The sequence below is a fragment of the Ascaphus truei genome (assembly GCF_040206685.1).
Source record: "Ascaphus truei isolate aAscTru1 chromosome 23 unlocalized genomic scaffold, aAscTru1.hap1 SUPER_23_unloc_1, whole genome shotgun sequence".
Classification (NCBI taxonomy): domain Eukaryota; kingdom Metazoa; phylum Chordata; class Amphibia; order Anura; family Ascaphidae; genus Ascaphus; species Ascaphus truei.
The window spans coordinates 377,148-400,755 of record NW_027453862.1 but is presented as its reverse complement, the minus strand read 5'-3'; the positions used below and the strand labels follow the sequence as shown (position 1 = coordinate 400,755).

At 51.7% G+C, this 23,608-nt stretch overlaps 1 protein-coding gene across 7 annotated transcripts in view; it reads right to left on the bottom strand.

Moving 5' to 3' along the window:
• Positions 1-23,608, bottom strand: part of LOC142474756 (sodium channel protein type 4 subunit alpha-like) — a 173,154-nt gene that overhangs the window by 51,719 nt on the left and 97,827 nt on the right. For 4 of the 7 annotated variants that reach the window (XM_075580974.1, XM_075580982.1, XM_075580978.1 and 1 more), the window contains exons 2-11: positions 22,666-22,980; positions 22,126-22,244; positions 20,709-20,798; positions 19,421-19,549; positions 16,495-16,586; positions 14,711-14,998; positions 14,488-14,551; positions 12,786-12,927; positions 9,403-9,615; positions 194-352 (exon numbers count right to left, since the gene is read on the bottom strand). In XM_075580974.1, coding sequence (XP_075437089.1) covers positions 194-352; positions 9,403-9,615; positions 12,786-12,927; positions 14,488-14,551; positions 14,711-14,998; positions 16,495-16,586; positions 19,421-19,549; positions 20,709-20,798; positions 22,126-22,244; positions 22,666-22,923 — 1,554 coding nt within the window. In that variant the 5' untranslated portion in view covers positions 22,924-22,980. The remainder of the gene's footprint in view (positions 1-193; positions 353-9,402; positions 9,616-12,785; positions 12,928-14,487; positions 14,552-14,710; positions 14,999-16,494; positions 16,587-19,420; positions 19,550-20,708; positions 20,799-22,125; positions 22,245-22,665; positions 22,981-23,608) is intronic. The other 3 variants (XM_075580977.1, XM_075580980.1, XM_075580981.1) reach the window with 1 other exon arrangement.

The following is a 23,608-nucleotide window of genomic DNA, read 5'->3' as shown; positions in this document are numbered from 1 at the left end:
AGGGTGGGGGTAAGGGAGGTGAAGGAGGGGGGATACAGTAGAGGAGGGGGCTAACGAGGAGGTGTAATAGGGGGGTGTACATTCTACTTCTGGGCCCCGGGAATCTGACTGCGGCCCTGATAACATTCAATGATATATTATATCAGTGCAGCGAGCCGCATGCGCAGGATGTCCCAGGTAAACTGGTACTCACGTCCTCCTCCGGGTACTCGGCTCTCTCTATCACAACCCTGGGAATTTGGCGCCCATTGCAGTCCTTCCTCTCCGCGTCTTCTTCAGGAAATTCCAGTTCAGACAACCTCTTTTTTCTCTCGGCGTCACCGCGGCTGCCCAGGGAGGTCACGCTTGATTTCTGCCACGTGTCAAGTTAGAAACAAATCATTATTGAAAGCGGCCGGTGACGGGGGGGGGGAGGCGCTTGGCCATGACCACAGGGTCACTCCAGCTGCCCCGATGAAGTGACCAACGTGCCGGAGAGTTGCAGAGAAGAACCCCGTGCCAGACGCTGGAACACTGCAGAGATGCTGGACTCTATCAGGTGAGTCCGTCCGCCTGACCGATTGTCCCCCCAATTACCAACCCGATCCCCATCACCCGCTTCATCACGTCTCCCACCCAATAGCGAAAGTGGGGTGGTGGTGGGGATAGAAGGGATGGGAGGGAGAGAAACAAATGGGGATGGGGGAGATAGGGGTGGGGAGAGAGAGAGGAGATGGGGGAGAGAGAGGAAATGGGGGAGAGAGAGGAGATGGGGGAGAGAGAGGAGATGGGGGAGAGAGAAGAGATGGGGGAGAGAGGAGATGGGGGAGAGAGGAGATGGGGGAGAGAGGAGATGGGAGAGGAGATGGGGGTGAGAGAGGAGATGGGAGAGAGAGGAGATGGGGGAGAGAGGAGATGGGAGAGAGAGGAGATGGGGGTGAGAGTGGAGATGGGGTTGGGGAGAGAGAAACCTATATGGGGGAGAGGGAGAGAGAAAGGGGAGGGAAAAAGAGAGGGGAGATGGGGGGAGAAAGATGAGATGGAGAGAGATGGGGGTAGACAGAAAGAGATGATGGGGAGAGAGAGGGGATGGGGAGAGGTGAGGTGGGGGAGAGAGAAAGAAGATGGGGGAGAGAGGAGATAGAGGAGAGGGGAGGTGGGGGAGAGAGAAAGAAGATGGGGGAGAGAGAAAGAAGATGGGGGGAGAGAGATGGGGAGAGAGAGGGGATGGGGAGAGGTGAGGTGGGGGAGAGAGAAAGAAGATGGGGGAGATAGGAGAGGGGAGGTGGGGGAGAGAGAAAGAAGATGGGGGAGAGAGATGGGGGGAGAGAGATGGGGAGAGAGAGGGGATGGGGAGAGGTGAGGTGGGTGAGAGAGAAAGAAGACGGGGGAGAGAGGAGATAGAGGAGAGGGGAGGTGGGGGAGAGAGAAAGAAGATGGGGGGAGAGGGGAGATGGGGAGAGAGAAAGAAGATGGGGGAGAGAGATGGGGGGAGAGAGAAGATGGGGAATATGGGGGTCTCTGCAATCGGTGTACGCTTAGTGTGTAACCACGTACTAATCTCCCCCTCCTGCCCCAATGAGGCGCTGCGGCCGGGGAATTGCCGTCCCATTTAACATGTGGCGCCCCCGGCATATTGTGACTTTGACGGGACCTGGTGCACATAATCCGGAAATGTTGCGGCTCACGCGTTTTGCCGTACACGCTTTGCGCGTAGCATGGCGCGGCGCTGTGCCCACCTGGCAGTGGGCGCTCTGCAGACCCCGGGCTGATACTAAGGGTCGAAGGCCGACTGAGACAATAGTGCTGAAGCAGGGACTGATCGAAGCTGAAGCAGGGACTGATTGAGCCACCTGTGCTGGAACTGGTGCTGATTGAGCCTTCTGTGCTGAAGCAGGGACTGATTGAGCCACCTGTGCTGGAACTGGTGCTGATTGAGCCTTCTGTGCTGAAGCAGGTACTGATTGAGCCACCTGTGCTGAAGCTGGGACTGGTTGAGTCACCTATGCTGAAGCAGGGACTGATTGAGCCATCTGTGCTGAAGCTGGAACCAGTTGCGTCACCAATGCTGAAGCTGGTTACTGATTGAGCCACCTATGCTGAAGCAGGGGTATCCTGAAACCCTGACCTGCTGGTGGCCCTTGAGAACGTGAGCTGGCGAACCCCCTGCTTTAAGGCGTCCCTCTACCAAGTTACAATGGTGCAATATTGTGGGGCAAAACCCCTATTGATTTCAATGGGACTTTTCCCTTTGACACAAATCCTTGCAGTTATTATTTACTAGTACATATGACCCCAAGTGTCAGACTCATGTGACCTTCCACACATCCCCTCCTCCCTGTGCCCCACACCCCCCCTCCTCCCTGTGCCCCACACACCCCCTCCTCCCTGTGCCCCACACCCCCCCTCCTCCCTGTGCCCCACACACCCCCTCCTCCCTGTGCCCCACACCCCCCCTCCTCCCTGTGCCCCACACACCCCCTCCTCCCTGTGCCCCACACATCCCCTCCTCCCTGTGCCCCACACACCCCCTCCTCCCTGTGCCCCACACACCCCCTCCTCCCTGTGCCCCACACACACCCTCCTCCCTGTGCCCCACACCCCCCCTCCTCCCTGTGCCCCACACCCCCCCTCTTCCCTGTGCCTCACACACCCCCTCCTCCCTGTGCCCCACACACCCCCTCCCTGTGCCCCACACACCCCCTCCTCCCTGTGCCTCACACCCCCCCTCCTCCCTGTGCCCCACACCCCCCCTCCTCCCTGTGCCCCACACACCCCCTCCTCCCTGTGCCCCACACACCCCCTCCTCCCTGTGCCCCACACACCCCCTCCTCCCTGTGCCCCACACACACCCTCCTCCCTGTGCCCCACACACCCCCTCCTCCCTGTGCCCCACACACCCCCTCCTCCCTGTGCCCCACACAATGTCAGATAAGACTGTTTGCTGTTTGAGGCAGAGACTCCCTGTGCCCTGCGACACCCCGCGCTATATAAATACTTCTTTCCCCCGGTCCATCCAATCCCGGGACGTTCCGGCACGCGGCTAAGTGCGCTCATTACAGACCAGGAAACCAGTCACATAACTGGGGTGTGTAACACCAGAGGTGCCTGCGGTGTAGTGACGCACGGCGATACCGCGTTCAGCCGCAGACACCGACCAGCTGGAAGCCACCGGTCAGGAATGTTACACACCCTCTTATAAGGAGCCCGCTGGGAATCATCCGAGGGGGCTTAATATACAGTGAGCAGGGGGTCAGAGAGGAGGCCGGGCCTCTGTCTCCTATACACAGGGAGCAGGGAGGAGGCCGGGCCTGTCTCCTATACACAGTGAGCAGGGGGTCAGAGAGGAGGCCGGGCCTCTGTCTCCTATACACAGGGAGCAGGGAGAGGCCGGCCTCTGTCTCCTATACACAGTGAGCAGGGAGGAGGCCGGGCCTCTGTCTCCTATACACAGTGAGCAGGGAGGAGGCCGGGCCTCTGTCTCCTATACACAGTGAGCAGGGAGGAGGCCGGGCCTCTGTCTCCTATACACAGTGAGCAGGGAGGAGGCCGGGCCTCTGTCTCCTATACACAGTGAGCAGGGAGGAGGCCGGGCCTCTGTCTCCTATACACAGGGAGCAGGGAGAGGCCGGCCTCTGTCTCCTATACACAGTGAGCAGGGAGGAGGCCGGGCCTCTGTCTCCTATACACAGTGAGCAGGGAGGAGGCCGGCCTCTGTCTCCTATACACAGAGAGCAGGGAGGAGGCCGGGCCTCTGTCCCCTATACACAGTGAGCAGGGAGGAGGCCGGGCCTCTGTCTCCTATACACAGTGAGCAGGGAGGAGGCCGGGCCTCTGTCTCCTATACGCAGGGAGTCAGGGAGGAGGCCGGGCCTCTGTCTCCTATACACAGAGAGCAGGGGGGAGGCCTGTCCTCTGTCTCCTATACACAGTGAGCAGGGAGTCAGGGAGGAGGCCGGGCCTCTGTCTCCTATACACAGGGAGCAGGGAGAGGCCGGCCTCTGTCTCCTATACACAGAGAGCAGGGGGGAGGCCGGGCCTCTGTCTCCTATACACAGTGAGCAGGGAGTCAGGGAGGAGGCCGGGCCTCTGTCTCCTATACACAGTGAGCAGGGAGGAGGCCGGGCCTCTGTCTCCTATACACAGTGAGCAGGGAGGAGGCCGGGCCTCTGTCTCCTATACACAGTGAGCAGGGAGGAGGCCGGGCCTCTGTCTCCTATACACAGTGAGCAGGGAGGAGGCCGGGCCTCTGTCTCCTATACACAGTGAGCAGGGAGGAGGCTGGGCCTCTGTCTCCTATACACAGTGAGCAGGGAGGAGGCCGGGCCTCTGTCTCCTATACACAGTGAGCAGGGAGAGGCCGGGCCTCTGTCTCCTATACACAGTGAGCAGGGAGGAGGCCGGGCTTCTGTCTCCTATACACAGTGAGCAGGGAGGAGGCCGAGCCTCTGTCCCCTATACACAGTGAGCAGGGAGGAGGCCGGGCCTCTGTCCCCTATACACAGTGAGCAGGGAGGAGGCCGGGCCTCTGTCTCCTATACACAGTGAGCAGGGAGGAGGCCGGGCCTCTGTCTCCTATACGCAGGGAGCAGGGGGGAGGCGGGGCCTCTGTCTCCTATACACAGTGAGCAGGGAGTCAGGGAGGAGGCCGGGCCTCTGTCTCCTATACACAGTGAGCAGGGAGGAGGCCGGGCGTCTGTCTCCTATACACAGTGAGCAGGGAGGAGGCCGGGCCTCTGTCTCCTATACACATTGAGCAGGGAGGAGGCCGGGCCTCTGTCTCCTATACACAGTGAGCATGGAGAGGCCGGGCCTCTGTATCCTATACACAGTGAGCAGGGAGGAGGCCGGGCGTCTGTCTCCTATACACAGTGAGCAGGGAGTCAGGGAGGAGGCCGGGCCTCTGTGTCCTATACACAGTGAGCAGGGAGGAGGCCGGGCCTCTGTGTCCTATACACAGTGAGCAGGGAGGAGGCCGGGCCTCTGTGTCCTATACACAGTGAGCAGGGAGGAGGCCGGGCCTCTGTGTCCTATACACAGTGAGCAGGGAGGAGGCCGGGCCTCTGTCTCCTATACACAGTGAGCAGGGAGGAGGCCGGCCTCTGTCTCTTATACACAGTGAGCAGGGAGGAGGCCGGGCCTCTGTCCCCTATACACAGTGAGCAGGGAGGAGGCCGGGCCTCTGTCTCCTATACACAGTGAGCAGGGAGGAGGCCGGGCCTTTGTCTTCTATACACAGTGAGCAGGGAGGAGGCCGGGCCTCTGTCTCCTATACACAGTGAGCAGGGAGGAGGCCGGGTCTCTGTCCCCTATACACAGTGAGCAGGGAGGAGGCCGGGCCTCTGTCCCCTATACACAGTGAGCAGGGAGGAGGCCGGGCCTCTGTCTCCTATACACAGTGAGCAGGGAGGAGGCCGGGCCTCTGTCTCCTATACACAGTGAGCAGGGAGGAGGCCGGGCCTCTGTCCCCTATACACAGTGAGCAGGGAGGAGGCCGGGCCTCTGTCTCCTATACACAGTGAGCAGGGAGGAGGCCGGGCCTCTGTCTCCTATACACAGTGAGCAGGGAGGAGGCTGGGCCTCTGTCTTCTATACACAGTGAGCAGGGAGGAGGCCGGCCCTCTGTCTCCTATACACAGTGAGCAGGGAGGAGGCCGGGCCTCTGTCTTCTATACACAGTGAGCAGGGAGGAGGCCGGGCCTCTGTCTCCTATACACAGTGAGCAGGGAGGAGGCCGGGCCTCTGTCTCCTATACACAGTGAGCAGGGAGGAGGCCGGGCCTCTGTCCCCTATACACAGTGAGCAGGGAGGAGGCCGGGCCTCTGTCTCCTATACACAGTGAGCAGGGAGGAGGCCGGGCCTCTGTCTCCTATACACAGTGAGCAGGGAGGAGGCTGGGCCTCTGTCTTCTATACACAGTGAGCAGGGAGGAGGCCGGCCCTCTGTCTCCTATACACAGTGAGCAGGGAGGAGGCCGGGCCTCTGTCTTCTATACACAGTGAGCAGGGAGGAGGCCGGGCCTCTGTCTCCTATACACAGTGAGCAAAGGGTCAGGGAGGAGGCGGGGCCTCTGTCTCCTATACACAGTGAGCAGGGAGTTAGGGAGGAGGCCGGGCCTCTGTCTCCTATACGCAGGGAGTCAGGGAGGAGGCCGGGCCTCTGTCTCCTATACACAGTGAGCAGGGAGGAGGCCGGGCCTCTGTCTCCTATACACAGTGAGCAGGGAGGAGGCCGGGCCTCTGTCTCCTATACACAGTGAGCAAACAATGGTGTTGAAGGAAACACAGGGAGGGAATACAAAGATACGCCCGTTCCTCTGCTGCTCGACTGCTAAAACTCTGACTCAGGCCCTCATTCTCTCCCATCTTGATTACTGTAACCTCCTGCTGTCCGGCCTTCCTGCCTCTCACCTGTCTCCCCTACAATCTATCCTAAACGCTGCTGCCAGAATCACTCTACTCTTTCCTAGATCTGTCTCAGCATCTCCCCTCCTGAAATCCCTCTCCTGGCTTCCGATCAAATCCCGCATCTCACACTCAATTCTCCTCCTCACTTTTAAAGCTTTACACTCTTCTGCCCCTCCTTACATCTCAGCCCTAATTTCTCGCTATGCACCATCCAGACTCTTGCATTCTTCTCAAGGATGTCTTCTTTCTACCCCCTTTGTATCTAAAGCCCTCTCCCGCCTTAAACCTTTCTCACTTACTGCCCCGCACCTCTGGAATGCCCTTCCCCTCAGTACCCGACTAGCACCCTCTCTATCCACCTTTAAGACCCACCTTAAGGCACACCTGCTTAACAAAGCATGAGTAGCTCCGTGGCTGATACTATACACCTGATACATAAAACTTGGCCCCCTGCAGACGCACTTACCAGAACTCCCTCCTACTGTCTCTGTACGTTCTCCCTACCTACCAATTAGAGTGTAAGCTCTTGGGAGCAGGGACTCCTCTTCCGAAATGTTACATTTATGTCTGAAAGCACCGATTCCTATGATCTGTTATTTATATTATTTGTTATTTATATGATTGTCACGTGTATTACTACTGTGAAGCGCTGTGTACATTAATGGCGCTATATAAATAAAGACACATATAGTACATACATACAGACATACACCTCGGAATCCCCGTTGGGCGGTGCTGGCTCGTTACCGTACTAGCTGTGCCGTGCCCGCTTATCGACGTGCTGAGCTCACGTGGCCTCATGCCTCGGATTTGTGCAGTGCTGTGTTGGCTCTTTCTCCGAGTTGTGCATGCGTAAATCTGAGACGCATCGGCTCATCGGATTACAGTTATATGAAAAGGTCACCGCAGTACTGTACATACTACGGCCAGGAGAAGTAACACTGTGTGTATGGCTTTCAACTCGCCGTCAGAAACCACGTCATGGACCACATACACACGGTAACAGGTCAGGTTTCATGGATACCCCTACTTGAGCACAGGTGGCTCAATCAGTGGCTCAATCAGTGGCTCAGTCGGTGTTGGCCCTTGAGGACTGGAGTTGGCCACCTCTGATTGAGAACTTTAGTGCTGTTCCCTGGGGAACTGTTGGGAAGTCCTTTGATGTTGATTACTGTAACTTTCACCGAGCTGGCATTCCCCAAGTCCGCCCTTCCCCCACTCCAATCCACCCATAATGCTGCCTGCCAGGCTCATCTACCTCACTCACCACTCCACTTCTACTGCTCCGCTGTGCGAATCCCTAAACTGGCTTCCCAGAGCCACTAGAATTCAATGTCAAACCCTAGTAACGGCTTACACAGGTCTCAATAACACTGCCCTCTCCCTTACATCTCAGCCCTTATCCCCAAATACAGACCTACACGCCCCCTACGTTCTGCCCCTGACACCCGCCGGTCCTCCTTATCACCTCCTCTCGCTCCCGCAGAGAAGACTTCTCCCGTGCTGTCCCCTCTCTCTGGAATTCCCCACCACGGACCTTCAGATTGTACCCCAGCTTTCACTCTTTTGAAGACTCCCTGAGAACCCTATTTAGCAAACCCCAACATCCACCACCACCTCCCTCCAACCCTATTGCGACCAGCTGCCCCTAACATCCTGGCCACCCCCCCCCCCTCTCCAAACCTCAATGGGATCAGCTGTGCGGTCAGACCACACTCCATCCAGAGACACACTCCGCCCCACAACAAGCATCCACTTTACTTTCTTGTTTCAACATTGTCCCTTATTCCCTCTAGAGTGTAAGCTCTCCAGATCAGGGACCTCTTTACCTTCTGTAGCTGTTGGGTCTGGTCGGCCCTTATTTGGGATTTCATTCTGTTTATGTCATTTACGTATCTCTGTAACCCCCCCCCCCCCATTGTACAGCGCTGTGGAACATGTTGGCGCTTTACAATTCATAACAGAACGCTTCTCAGCGCCATTGTGACTTCAAGAAGACTCCATAACAACTAGGTCTACGATCTTTCCACTCCTGAACAACGACCCAAGACACATTATCAGGGCCTCCGATAATACCAGCTCCCACGGGCCTCAACACCGAATCCTAACCACGAGAGGTGGGCGTGTTGTTTTTGCGGGTTTGGATCCGCCTGCGATCGGACGATTCCTTTGGTCACCGGATTTCCACGGATCTGTCGCTAGTAGGCCAATTCGCTCGTCTTGATTTTTATTTATTTTCCTATCACTGACAACTCACGTCCGGATTGTTAAAAATCAGCACTCAGATTAAATCTGAGGGGGGGGGGGGGAGAAAGAGGAGAGAGGGCGAGAGGGGGGGAGAGGGCAAGAGGGGGAAAGAGGGAGAGGAAGAGAGGGGGAGGGAGAAAGAGAGAGAGAGGTGGAGAAGTGGATAGGGGGAGAGGTAAATAGAGAGAGAGAGAGGGGGGAGAGAGGAAGAGAGGGAGAGAGAGGGGGAGAGGGAGAGGAAGAGAGGGGAAGGGAGAGAGAGAGGTGGAGAAGTGGATAGGGGGAGAGGGGAATAGAGAGAGAGAGAAGGGGGGAAGAGAGGAAGAGAGAGGAAGAGAGATAGAGAGAGATAGTGAGGGAGAGAGATAGAGAGGGAGAGAGAGACAGAGAGGAAGAGAGAGACAGAGAGGAACAGAGTGGTGGAGAGGGAGAAAGAGATGGAGAGGGAAATAGGGAGAGAGAGGCAGAAAGGGAAAGAGACAGAAAGGGAGAGAGAGATAGAGAGGGAGAGAGAGACAGAAAGGGAGAGAGAGTGATCAGATTTTTAACAATCAATCCATGGTGCAGATCTCGGATTCAATATGGAATCTGACTGTTGATTCTTAAATACCCACCCGGATTGTATCCAATGGCGAATTCATTATTATTGATATTCCATATTTTTTGGAACCCAATCCGCAGACGGATTTCGGTCGGGGGGACGAATGAAGTCCTCCCCAACATCGAATTGCAGCATTACGCCGAGGCTACATCCGGGAAACATACTCACCCGGCGCCCCTGCTCCTCCTGGTGCTTCTTCAGCTGCTCCAGGAGCTGCTGGAACTCCTTCTCCTTTTCCAAGGCTTCTTGTATGGTGGCTTCATTCTGCTCGGCATACGCCATGGCCACCACGGCGAGGATCAGGTTAATCAGGTAGAACGAGCCGAGGAAGATCACCAGCACGAAGAAAACCATGTAGGTTTTGCCCGCCGCCCGCAGCGTCTGCCGGGCAAAGAGAGAGACGGCGCATCAGAGAGGAGAATGTAGGCAACGGAAAGTCTACCGCGTCAGGACAACCCGAGAGGACCATGGCCAAGGCGCACCCAACTGGTGTTATCCCTTTATTCAGCGCACAATCCCACGTAGAACGTACCACTACATGGGGTGACCCCCAACTAACAATAATAATTCTTATTACAGGGTTTGAAAAGAGAATTAGGGCTATATTCAGGGTAGCACACGCATAAATGGCTCCCGGCAAGATAGAAACCTGACAGCCTCCATGTCAAGGGTCTGTAATCTCCCAATGCTCGGAGGAGGTGGATAGAAATAAGACGCTCATACAAGCTGCCATCGGTAAGGGCCATAATACATTTTATGGACCGTTTGGTCTGACCTGTTGTTGGCAGTTCTTGTAATCTAATGTCATAAGGAGGTGCACTCTTCTTTGGGAACAAGTCTTCTGCTTTTTGAAATTGCTTATATTTGGTGTCCTGTGTTCTATTCAGTACATTATAGAGGGATGTCTGGGGCCTGTAGCCTGCCGCATGCAACCTACCGCCTGCCGTGCCTTCCGCATGAGCCTACCGCCTGCCGTGCCTTCCGCCTTCTGCCTGAGCCTACCGCCTGCCGTGCCTTCCGCCTTCTGCCTGAGCCTACCGCCTGCCGTGCCTTCCGCCTTCTGCCTGAGCCTACCGCCTGCCGTGCCTTCCGCCTTCTGCCTGAGCCTACCGCCTGCCGTGCCTTCCGCCTTCTGCCTGAGCCTACCGCCTGCCGTGCCTTCCGCCTTCTGCCTGAGCCTACCGCCTGCCGTGCCTTCCGCCTTCTGCCTGAGCCTACCGCCTGCCGTGCCTTCCGCCTTCTGCCTGAGCCTACCGCCTGCCGTGCCTTCCGCCTTCTGCCTGAGCCTACCGCCTGCCGTGCCTTCCGCCTGAGCCTACCGCCTGCCGTGCCTTCCGCCTGAGCCTACCGCCTGCCGTGCCTTCCGCCAGAGCCTACTGCCTGCCGTGCCTTCCGCCTGCCGCGTGCCACCTACTGCCTGCCGTGCCTTCCGCCTGCCGCGTGCCACCTACTGCCTGCCGTGCCCTCCGCCTGCCGTGTGCCACCTACCGCCTGCAGTGCCTTCCGCCTTTTGCCTGCGCCTACCGCCTGCGGCTTGCGCCTTCCGCCTATTCAGGACAATAGGGACCTCTGAAGACACTATAGTGATTTCAATAAAGGATATACTGATATGGTACAAGGAAGTCCGGTAAACTGGGAATTCTCCAAATCAGGCAATTATCAGACAATCATGCTTGGTGTATCTTGCAATGAATGCAAGATGTGAGATTTTACACCTTCACGTAAATACAATATATACAGTTGCTGAGATAGGTCCCTATAGGGACCACTCTTGTGGTAGCCTAGAGTGTTATGTATTGTACACAGGCACATTCTGATGACATTGCCACACACTGAATATTAAGCTAGTGTTACCTGATATTAGCATATATTGTTACACTCAGCAGGATTACTTTATATTCATGCCACAAACTTACAGGGACCTATCTCAGCAACTGTATATATTGTATTTACGTGAAGGTGTAGAATCTCACATCTTGCATTCATTGCAAGATACACCAAGCATGATTGGCTACTCTAGGGTTAAATTACCTATGCCATTCGACAATAGAGAAATCTACATATAGGGTTTCCTACAGCTCACCCCCTTAGGTTTTAATCATTTTCTATGTTTACTGTATATAAAATAAATAATTTATTATTTTGATTAAGTAGAGTAAAGTGCATCGTTTAGGGATCCTTTCCTTCCCTTTGTATACATGCTTGTTATCCCTGATAGCACCTCTCTAGCAAGTAATAATTCTCAGCTGAGCAGGATTCTCTCTCCCCCCCCCCCCCACCTCTTTTGTTTTAATTATCAGACAACCCCTGTGTGCCTTTTAAAAAATAAAAGTGAAGTCTGTCAGAGAGAGCTGCATAGTAGAAGTACAGAAAATTACCCCAAAATGTACGCACAAGTTTTTTCTACGTATACCCATTAATTCCAGAACTCCTTTATCTGGAAATTATCCAGTTCCAAAGGTAACTCCTCTCCCCTGTGTCAAAGTAATAATGTCTTTTAGTACACAGATCACAGGGCCGACCTTAGTAGTAATTATTGACTATGGAGACATAGTATATGGCTCGGCTCCTCAAACCCACCTTAGCAAACTTGACACCCTCTACAATTCAATTTGTCGTTTTGTTCTCCAATGCAACTACAACACACATCACTGCGAAATGCTCAAAGAACTAGATTGGTCATCACTAGAGTCTAGGCGCAAAGTTCACCTTTCCTGTCTCACCCTCAAATACTTTCTGGGCAAGCTACCCAGCTACCTGAACAAGCTCCTCACCCCTACCACATGCAGCACCTATCACCTGAGATCAGACTCCAAAAGACTATTCATGGTCCCAAGGCTCAACAAAATATCCGGACGTTCCTCCTTCTCCTTCCGTGCACCCCAAAACTGGAACAACCTACCAGAGACTCTCATATCCACCACCAGCTTAAGTTCTTTCAAATCTAAGGCTGTCTCACATTTTAACCTGGTCTGTAACTGTTTCATACGCTCATAATATATATTTTCTTTAACTGTGCACGCAATGTCTTGTATATAATGTATACCCTGCTCATTATGTAACTGTATTTGTAACCATGTATTATTTGTTTTACTCTGTGCCCAGGACATACGTGAAAACGAGACGTAACTCTCAATGTATTACTTCCTGGTAAAATATTTTATAAATAAATAAATAAGACGGCCACCGCGGGCCCTGTGCCTGCCGGGGGCCCCCCGCTTCCTCCTGCCGGTGCCGGGATCCAACATTCACCCGACCAGAGGGGGGTCGCTGGAGGAGGGAGAGGGCCCCACTCCTCCAGCTCCCCTTGCCGGTCTGAAGTTGGATCCCGGCACCGGCAGGAGGGAGCGTGGGGCCCCGCTCCGGCAGCGGGCCGCCTCCTGCGGCATGCCATGTCATGGCAATGGCATCACAATGGCGCGATGCTGCCGGAGGCGGGCTGCTGGTCTAGGCAAGTCACCCATTTATTTTTTTGATGGGGGGGGGGTGCCCAAGGCGGGCCCTGCGAGATAAAGCGACTCTCCAATGTACAAGGAGGGACAAAACCTTACGAGCTGGAAAAGGTTCTCCCAATAGTCCTGAGTCATGATCCTGAAGAGCGAGAGGAAGGCCCAGTTGAAGGAGTCGTAACTGGTGTACCCATAGTTGGGATTCCTCCCGGTCTTTATACAGACGAAGCTTTCTGGACACCTCCTGTTGGCAGAAGACACCAAGGTGAGAGCCCCCATGACGTATTACTACAACAGACGGTTGGGACACGGGCGAGATACAGCAGCGTCTGATGGTGGAAGGGTAAGACCGAAACGAGTCAACTACTTAGGTAACTGGGTTCTCTTCCCTCTCTTGACCCTCTCTTGATTCTTTAACTAACAGCTCTTTTTTCTTTGATTCATTCAAACTATTTCTCCAGTGAAATCCTTCACTGTTGCTTAAAGAATTCTAAATTCTGTACTGGCAAAAGCTTGGATGAAACTCACATGCATTTATATGAATGCCAAAAGGAGTGCATCATGGGAAACGTTTATTAATTTATTAGTACAGTACGGTCAAGAGTGGGATGTCTATAAAATAGCGACACAGTGGTCTCCCGTCTGTAAGAACTGACATTACTTTGCTATTACGGATATATACTGTTTATTGTATTTCAAGTATGCTTTAGTGATTGTGTGTAGATGGTTCTCTCGAGTGCAGGAATTATGTGGAAAAGAGAAGAAACAAGGAAACACAAAAAGTGTAATAAATGCAAACAATTGAAATTCTTCTCGGAGTTCTGTACTGTAAATGTTGAACTCACACGTTAGTCCTCTTGAGTTTTGTGCTCATCTCATGGGTCTTTGTGTCCTGTCAGCTGTCTATCAGGGGTACAACGACCCATGAGATGAGCACAAAACTCAAGGAATTGTAAGGGTTTCAGTGGACATTTTGGTTACTGGTAGCCTGCTTTGTTGGCTGCACCCGTTTCTTGGCTTAAATAGCAGCCAGTGACTTCAAGCCTCCGCCTGAGCATTGTATGCATTTCCCTGTGTGCCTGGGCCCCTTGTATTCTGTTTCCTGAGCCTGCCCTGTTCCTGAGCCCTCCCTCTTCTTTTGGATTCCCTGTTGCCGACCTCAGCCTGTGACCCCGACCACCGCTCCTGTGCCGCTTGCCTTGACCCCAGCCTGTATCCGGACTTGCACCTATGCCGCTTGCCTTGACCTCTGCATGGATCACGACTACGCTAACAGGACGCTGTCCCCTGGCTCTGGTCGGTAATCTTATACCCCCCTACCTCAGCCCTGCGGGTCCGCTTCCTATTCAGAGACGAGCAACGTTACAGGAGTAAAGTGTGAGTTCAAAACGTATAGAACAACAAGAAGAATTCCAGTTGTTTGAATTTATTACACTACTTGTTTTTCCTTTTTTCTTCTCTTTCCACATAATCCCTGGACTGACCCACTGTGCCCAAGAGAACCATCTACACAAAATGACTTTTGGGGGTTTCTGAGAAAGCCCTAGGTGTTTTAGGCTGCGACCATTGTCCTCACTTTGAGATATCACAGGTATATACCTAATTGTTGTGTATTACCAATCTAAATAAAAAGGCCCTGTTTAGTTTGTATCGCTGGTCATACTGTATGCTTTTTTCAGCTATGCTTTAGTGATTCTTGTTTGAACGTTTCCTGGAGTCCTGTTGATGGCAAGGGTGTCACAGAGGTTTGAGATTTTTCTTTACTGTGACCGGTCACCTGTGTATTAAAGTTAAGGTCACTCACCCACTGTCACTGCTGTTGCCACACAGAAGGGCATCGTTTGCTCCTTCCAAGAAGTAAAAGTTCCCTTTTGCCATTCAAAGAAAAAAGAAAAATTAGTCCCATGACATGAAATCAGCGTCCCCCTTTATGTACACCCATATTTACACACACTGCAGTGCAACAACTACAGCTAGGGGGTTTCGTGGGTAGGACACAAAACTGGGACATCAGAACGTCTTTTTACCTTCATCGTTGAGGTAGGCCCCCTTGTCAAAACTGTAGTTAGAGAACATGGCGGTATCGTTGTAAAACGTGGAGTTGCCGTCATAAAGTGTTGAGTTGAATGCCGTGTCGTTGTAAAACTGAAAGAGCTCGTCGGGGGGCGGCCAACGAACGCATTTCTGCCGCAGGTTCCCCATGAAGAGCTGGAGGCCGATGAGGGCGAAGACGGCGAGGCAGAAGACGGTGAGGATCATGACATCGGAGAGCTTCTTCACTGACTGCATCAGGGCGCCAACGATCGTCTTCAGGCCTGAGCACAAGGAAGAGACGCATCACATGAATTTATGGAGCTGAGCGTTTGGGGTAAAGTAACAGGAGATGTGTGTATCTATTTACCCATCAGCCCAAACTTGGACATGCTCTGTAGTGACAACTATTACAACTAGATTTCACCAAGTACACTGCTGATCTGCTCTGGGGCCTTAGCAAGCTTCTCAGGATTATCATGGTGGGACTTTCAGCTCAGGATTACAGTCAGGAGATCAGGCGTTTTGACCTTACCGGGTTGCCTGCTTAGGGCTTGAGAGACCCACAATACGCAGTAGAACAAGGAGAAGACAGGTTCTTCCAGCACTGATAGGTTTAGGACTAATTACTGAGCTCATGGTACATGCATATACACCAAACAGGGCGGTCAGGAAGTATAAACTAACAAGTTCATCTGCAAATGTAGCGCAACGCCATGGTGATAATATGGGAGAGTGGGTGCACCTTCGTGATTTTATGCATTTCTCTTCTACATGGAGACCACTCTGGCTATCGTCATCTACGAAGAGGTATTTATCTGTATGGTGGATTATTCGAATGATCCAAGTACTGTTTTGTTTTTTTACAAAGTTCCAGGGATCTAGTCCCAGTAATCAGGGCTCAGCAGCAAGCAGGACATATATATGTGTAATCCAGAAAGTGATAATCACTAGTAAGGGAGACAGAGCTATGATGAAAGCTACGTGAGACTTAATAAACACCTGTAATGACTTGGGTCATAAATAATGTATGCGTTCAGCAATATGAAGGTTTGTATGAGGTGGTGACAGACCTATATATATGCCATAATGGTCATGCTTGCCCTCTCAATAAACAAACCATACATAGCATAATAGCAATATCATAGAATAACAGGTAAGTACTCACTGGTGTAGCAGCTCACCCTTGCTGAGTGCGTGCATCACGCCGATGTAGCAGAGAAAAGACTGTCCCATGGGGTCCAATAAACGGAGCACAGCTGTGAAAGAATGGGGGCTACAAACCAGTAAAGAAAGATTAAAAGTACTTTATTGGGTGGTAAGTGAGGGGTTCAGGGCTACTCTGACGCGTTTCGGGAACAAGTCCATTTGTCAAAGAGTAAAAGACCTTTTTTTTTACCTTTTTACTTGTTCCCGAAACGCGTCAGAGTAGCCCTGTACCCCTCACTTACCACCCAATAAAGTACTTTTAATCTTTCTTTACTGGTTTGTAGCCCCCATTCTTTCACAGCTGTGCTCCGTTCTTTGGACCCCATGGGACAGTCTTTTCTCTGGGGTTTTTTTACATACAGTATGTTATGTTTAGAAATATCTTCTTTGCTTTGTATTACTATTTTATATTCCCTTTTATGGGGGCGAGGGGAGGTTTTGTCGACTGAGAGCCAACAGATTCTTGTTTTATACTCCCACGTGTAGAGAGAATAAAATAAAAGTGTGAAGATGCAAAGACATGCAGAAATCAGTCTCTTAAAAAACGGAAATGAGAGAGAAATGTACACACCTGGAATTACTGTGATTGTTTTAAGAGCTCGTAGGACGCGGAAAGTCCTCAGAGCAGAAACATTGCCCAAATCTACAAATTCCGTGGTGTAACTACAGGGAAAACAGAAGATGATGAAGATGACGACGAGAAATTGGGATTCAGTGGGACAGAGACGTTGACTCAATGGGACATGCACGTTGACCAAGGACCAGGCAAAAGAACGTAGAGAAGCAGACAACAATCAAGACACCAGCTAAGAAAATCAAAAATAATGATGACGATGATACACAGTGGGAGATGCAAGTTGACCAAGGCAAAGACAAAAGACCATGCAGGAATCAGACAGCCACGCCACATCAGGCAACGCTACTGTTAATACCGCGATGTTTACAATTATTATGAACGTTGGATGAGCTTGTCACCACCACTTGGGTTGTAACCTCTTCGGGGTAAGGGACTCCTTGTCCTATTGTTTTGTCCGAAGCGCTTATTCCCATTGTGTTATAATGTGATGTCACGTGTATTGCAAAGCGCTATGTACCTGAATGGTGCTATATACAGTAAATAAAGATATACTGTACATACAGTACAAGTACCAGTTTCTGGATTTAGTATAAAGTCGTCTGACTTCATAAATGGGAGATTTCCGCTCGTGCAGAAGGTACAATGCAGACCTGCCCGTGGTTAGGTAGGGCTTGGCACAGGGCAAATACTGAACTTTTTTGAGCCAGAAGATCGGACTCTAAATACCCTCTTATCACGGAGATTTCAAATACATAATGGGTTTCACAAAGAGGGAAGCATATGTCGGAGAGGGAGAGGGAACAGCCAGCACAAGAGGCTGTTCTCTGAAGCTGGAGGGTGGCAGGACGAGGGGACATGTAAGGAAGGACTTCTTCACGAAAAGGGTGGTGGATTAGTGGAACGGCGCCCGGCAGAGGTGGTAGGGGGTAATACAGTCAGAGAAATCAGACAGGCTTGGGATAGGCAGAAGGTAAGAAGGAAAGCGGAGTATCTAATAGGACCCGAGGTGTTACAGCGGGTCGGAGAATGGGCCGCCCAGGGGGGGGACACGCGGCTCTTATCTGCAGACATACTCTGTGTTAATATGTAAGGTTGCTAATAGTTAGTGCTCTGTGGGTGTAGATACTACATGCACCGATATTGGGTTATACAGAACACACATACTGTATATACTGCTCAAATTCCCTCCCATTGAGCATCCCACACACAAGGGGGGCAATTCATGTCCTCACTGCAGCATACAAGTCACTTCCTGGGCAGGCACCTTACTATTAGCAATTGGTTAATTATTCGGCCAAAATAGTGTTCACTACAAACATAACATTCCATGTTTCACATTTCCGCACGTCCGTAACTTTGCTGTAGTTCGAACCGCATATTATATAAGTTATGGTAGAAAATAAAGTGGAAAGAAATCCCTGCTCCATACAGTGCAAAGCAAATAAAATGATCTCTTGTGAGCACGGTCACACGTCCGTGACAGGTCGGCAACCCTGCCTGTCCCTGTTATCTCTGACCATGCACTGCTTCCACTGCAGCTAGGGGTTCTGGGAAACGACATGCAAATGAACACACAGCGTCCCCCAAAAAAAAGTCGCCGCTAAGGTTTTCTTTTTTTTTTTTTTTTAATTCTCATTATTGAAATTCGAAAGTGGTCAATATTTGAAAAACAGCAAAAAAAAAAATAGAAGGGAGGAAAACGTCGAAAATTCGGATTAAAATAAATAAATCCTAAAAACGAAAATTCGTAAGACAGAGAATGTTTGCACATTTAAAAAAAAGAATACACATTTTTGAATAACAGAATTTATTTATATATTTGTAACCTGGTTCCCTCCCTCTGGTGCTCTGGTCCTCCTGTTTGCCCCCCTTACCTCTGCTGCTGTGGGGGATGTTGCGGGTGGCGACGGGCTCGCCGGCGGCCCCCTCTGCAGGGCGCCGCCATGTTGGAGTGCGCGCGGAGGTTGCGCATGCGCAGGACAAGCTCCAGTAGCCATTACCCAGTTGCGCATGCGCAGAAGGTTCTCCACGACGGCCATTACAGTCGCGCATGCGCAGTATGCTAGGCGCACGCGTGGGCTGATAGAGATAGGCTCCACGGGGACTATAAGCCCCAGGGTGCAAAGGGGCAAGGCACCACTTGACCCACAGCAGCCAATAGGGCTCGAGGAGTCCCCTGCAGGGATAGATACATTTGGCGCGCTCAGGCCAGATAGTTAGTCGGAGCTGGGACACAGATAGGCGAGGGTGTATGTGTGCAGGGCGTCTGTGGCACGGTGTGGGGGGAACACGGTGGTGGGTTACCGCCGTGCCAGGCTTGGTGGGTAGTTGTACCTATTAGTGACCATTAGAGCGTTAAGATTTATTCCTGTGCCAGTAAAGGTTGTTGTTTTATACACAGTGTGTGCTTGTTATTGGGTCCTGTGACGGGCTCCTCCCACTACGCTGGGATCTCTCACAGGTGGAGGCGCTGCACAGAATATGGCGTTCGCTCGCATTTGCCGATATCCGTGAATTTGTGAAGAGTTCGAAAAAACAATTCGCCACTAGGGGGTTTGGAAATGAAGAAAATTCGCCTTCACTCCCCCTCCCCCCCCCCCAAAAAAACCCGGAACAAAATGTAGAAACTTGGTAAATATTTTAAAAAAATGGGGAAATCTGAGAATATATTAAAATGTCAGCAAAAGCGATACACATTTATAAATGACAGAATATTCGAAAAAAATGAAAGAAGTTTTGAATTTTTTTTCCTCTGAAAAAATGACCAATTAAAAAAATTAAATAAAAAGAAGATGGCGCATAATGAGAAGTGTGTATCAGTAAGTGGGGAGTTAATTGTTTTACTTTCATGCAGTTTGTTAAGAACCAACTACCCCACATCCCCCGTCAGCTCGGATTCTCACGCTGGTCTCACACTTACGCCATGACAATGACCATGAAATCCAGCCAGTTCCACGGATCTCTGAGAAATGTAAAATTGTCGATGCAAAATCCTCGAGCGAAGATCTTTACCAAGGACTCAAAGGTGTAAATACCAGTAAACATGTACCTGCAAGGTAGAGAGACGCAGAATGTGATACATCTCATTATAACCTGTGCCCCATGTAACTCCCCCCAACTCCTCCTACTGACTCTCCCCAAGGTGCATGCTGGGACAGAGACGCAGAATGTGATACATCTCATTATAATCTGTGCACCATGTAGCTCCCCCCCAACTCCTCCTACTGACTCTCCCCAAGGTGCAAGCTGGGGCAGAGACGCAGAATGTGATACATCTCATTATAATCTGTGCACCATGTAACTCCCCCCAACTCCTCCTACTGACTCTCCCCAAGGTGCAAGCTGGGGCAGAGACGCAGAATGTGATACATCTCATTATAATCTGTGCACCATGTAACTCTCCCCTGACTCCTCCTACTGACTCTCCCCAAGGTGCATGCTGGGACAGAGACGCAGAATGTGATACATCTCATTATAACCTGTGCCCCATGTAGCTCCCCCCCAACTCCTCCTACTGACTCTCCCCAAGGTGCAAGCTGGGACAGAGACGCATAATGTGATACATCTCATTATAATCTGTGCACTATGTAACTCCCCCCCAACTCCTCCTACTGACTCTCCCCAAGGTGCAAGCTGGGGCAGAGATGCAGAATGTGATACATCTCATTATAATATGTGCACCATGTAACTCCCCCCCAACTCCTCCTACTGACTCTCCCCAAGGTGCAAGCTGGGGCAGAGACGCAGAATGTGATACATCTCATTATAATCTGTGCCCCATGTAACTCCCCCCCAACTCCTCCTACTGACTCTCCCCAAGGTGCAAACTGGGGCAGAGACGCAGAATGTGATACATCTCATTATAATCTGTGCACCATGTAACTCCCCCCAACTCCTCCTACTGACTCTCCCCAAGGTGCATGCTGGGGCAGAGACGCAGAATGTGATACATCTCATTATAATCTGTGCACCATGTAACTCCCCCCCAACTCCTCCTACTGACTCTCCCCAAGGTGCATGCTGGGACAGAGACGCAGAATGTGATACATCTCATTATAATCTGTGCCCCATGTAACTCCTCCTGCTAAAGTGGGTGGGAGTTCTGCTTCAGACCGCACGGATCGGCGATGGCGCAGCTTTGAGATGTATAACTGTGACGGTTTTATCTTAGCGCTGTGCCGATGATTACAAGCAAAGATATCACTTACTCTACATTTTTCGCCCAGGGCGGCGGGTCGCTCATCGTCATAAATACGCAATTGGCTAAAATTGTTAACATGATGAACAGGCTGAATAATTTGAGACGGAGTTAAGAAAAAAGTGTATCGGGAGAAACGCGTGTCCCAGTCTGCTGAAGCGGTGTTTTCTCGTCCCTAAGAGAGGGACCAGGGCATTCCGGTGCCCGGTGTCTTAATCCCACTAATGATTGTATTTAGTCCCATCACTCAACCTACAGCAGGGGGCCAACTCATGTACTCAAGGGCCACCAACAGGTCAGGATATATGGCTATTCCTGCTTCAGCACAGGAGCCACTTGTGCTGGAGCTGGGACTCATTGAGCCGCCTGTGCTGAAACTGGGACTGATTGTGCCCCTTGTGCTGAAGCAGGGACTAATTGAGCCACCTGTGCTGAAGCTGGCACTGATTGCGCCACCTATGCTGAAGCTTGGACTGATTGAGCCACCTGTGCTGAAGCTGTGAAAGACTGAGCCACCTGTGCTGGAGCTAGGACTGATTGTGCCACCTGTGCTGAAGCAGGGACTGATTGATTATTCTATGCTGAAACTGGGAGTGATTGAGCCTGAGCCACCTGTGCTGAAGCAGGGACTTATTGAACCACCTGTGCTGAAGCTGGGACCGATTGAGCCACCTGTGCTGAAGCTGGGGCTTATTGAGCCAGCTGTACTGGAGCTGGGACTGATTGAGCCACCTGTGCTGAAGCTGAGACTGATTGTGCCATCTGTGCTGAAGCTGGGGCTTATTGAGCCAGCTGTGCTGGAGCTGGGACTGATTGAGCTTTCTGTGCTGAAGCTGGGGCTTATTGATCTTTCTGTGCTGAAGAAGTGATATCCTTAAAACTTTACCCGTTGGTGGCCCTTGAGCTTTAAAGTCAGGAAGCATTAACTCTTCATCTGCTGCTAGGGCTTAGTCAACATTAGAAGTGACCAACTACTGTCCTCAAGGGCCACCACTAGGTCAGGTCTTGGGGAAATCCCTGTTTCAGCACAGGCAGCTCAATCATTGGCTCGGTCATTATGACTGACCCAACTGCGCTGAAGCAGGGATATCCTGAAAACCTGACCTGCTGGTGGCCCTTGAGGACTGGTGTTGGCCACCCCCCTGGCCTCCATCCACGAAGGCAGACGATCGGGCCATTTTCGGCCGAAATTCCCGATTGACCTCAACGGGAAAACTTCAGCCGAAAACGCCCCGATCGGTTGCATCGGCGGACATCGAATAAGCCATCAAAGGAGGAACTGCGACCCCCGTCCCACACAGACATACCACCCAATGCCAAGAACGCGCGCCAGGCAACCGACATGCCAGCGATTTAGTCCACATTACGGTATAACCGCTGGCATTGCCGGGGACGTCCCACCGACCACGGGTTAAAAAAAAGGATATGAGTGGATTAGGATCTGAATGGCTCCTCTTCTGATGAGATTAAAAGGATCCAGTAGATATACGGCTTTGGTGGCGGTGAATCGGAAGATCGCTTTCCCTTTATTTAGGACGATGAAAGTCTGTAGAAGAGACAAAAACAAAAAAAACCTAAATAAATAGTCAGGGATCGCGCCGGTTACGTCACTAGCACAAGATCTTGTAGCTGGCCATGAAGCTGTACTCCCTGTCCACCATCTTCTTCTGTGAAGGGTTCCTCCACTCCCGTGGTGGCCAACTGCAGAACTCAAGGGACTGGAGTTGGCCAACCCTGCTCCATTCCAAAAAGGTTTTCAGCGCAAACCCTGTACCCTCAAACTCAAAAACCTCCCATTAGAAAGGGAGAACTCTAGCTGATGGCTGACCAAAACAAAGACCACCCCCAGATGGCCGAGACTTCCCAAGTTGATGAAGGTTGAAAGAATCCCGACACATCCTCTATTGGGTGGTGTACTATGTACTCTATGATTTATTCAAGCTGTGCGTGTTCACTCCCAGTGTTACCTTCTGGGTGCGGTAGAAAGGATCCAGCTCCTCTAGAGGCACCCCTATATGCTCAGGTTTGGGGTCGCCGTAAATAAGAGGCAAGCTCTTCCCGGCCTCCAAGCCATTGTTGGGCTTGGGTACCGGCTCATCGAGCACCTCGATCTGCTTGGCTTTCCGGGCTAGGTCCTCCTCGATGTGCTTCTCGATGGCAGTGAGGGTCTCTCTGGTGAACCGCCGCAGGCTATCAGGACCGGGAGGGAGAACCTTGCCGGCCATATTGGCATTCTGCACTTGGATGAGGTTTGATGGACGTGTCTACCTGCAAAACAGAAGCTGAGATGACAACTATTTTTAATGAATGTTTGCTTCTTTACTGCGCTCAACAAAACACGCTAAGTCCCCTATTCCATGGGTGCTGAAGCTGATTCTACATGTCAAGGTAGCCTCTGCGCTCTATTCAAATGAATGGGAGTCAGAGGCTATCCTGGTATGGACCCGCAGCTTCATACCTCCTTGAAGAAGGTCCAAGTTAAATGCCCAACCATTTTTAACATGAGTGGGAGGCAGGTGGGGGTCCCTGGAGGTGACACATGCTTGGGGGCCTCTGATTCCCGAGGTACATACGGAGAACGGCAGCGCCATTACTGCTGGGTTATTTAAATCCCAGACAAACATCGACACTCAATGAGTCTTTATAAATCTTGATCAAACCATAATATATATATGTAACCCCTCTTATTTCCCTGTGTGTGTCAGGGCCGGGCTCATGGGTTCCACCTCCCGTGGTACACCATATTAAGGGAGAGAGGAATGGAGGGATCGAGGGATCGAGGGATCGAGGGATCGAGGGAGAGAGAGAAAACTGTACCGTCAAGGTGGGGAGGGGGGGGGGTGCGAAACATTAACAAGAACAGGGAGAGGTTAAGACAGATGTAAGTTACCCTAACAGAATGCTAAACAA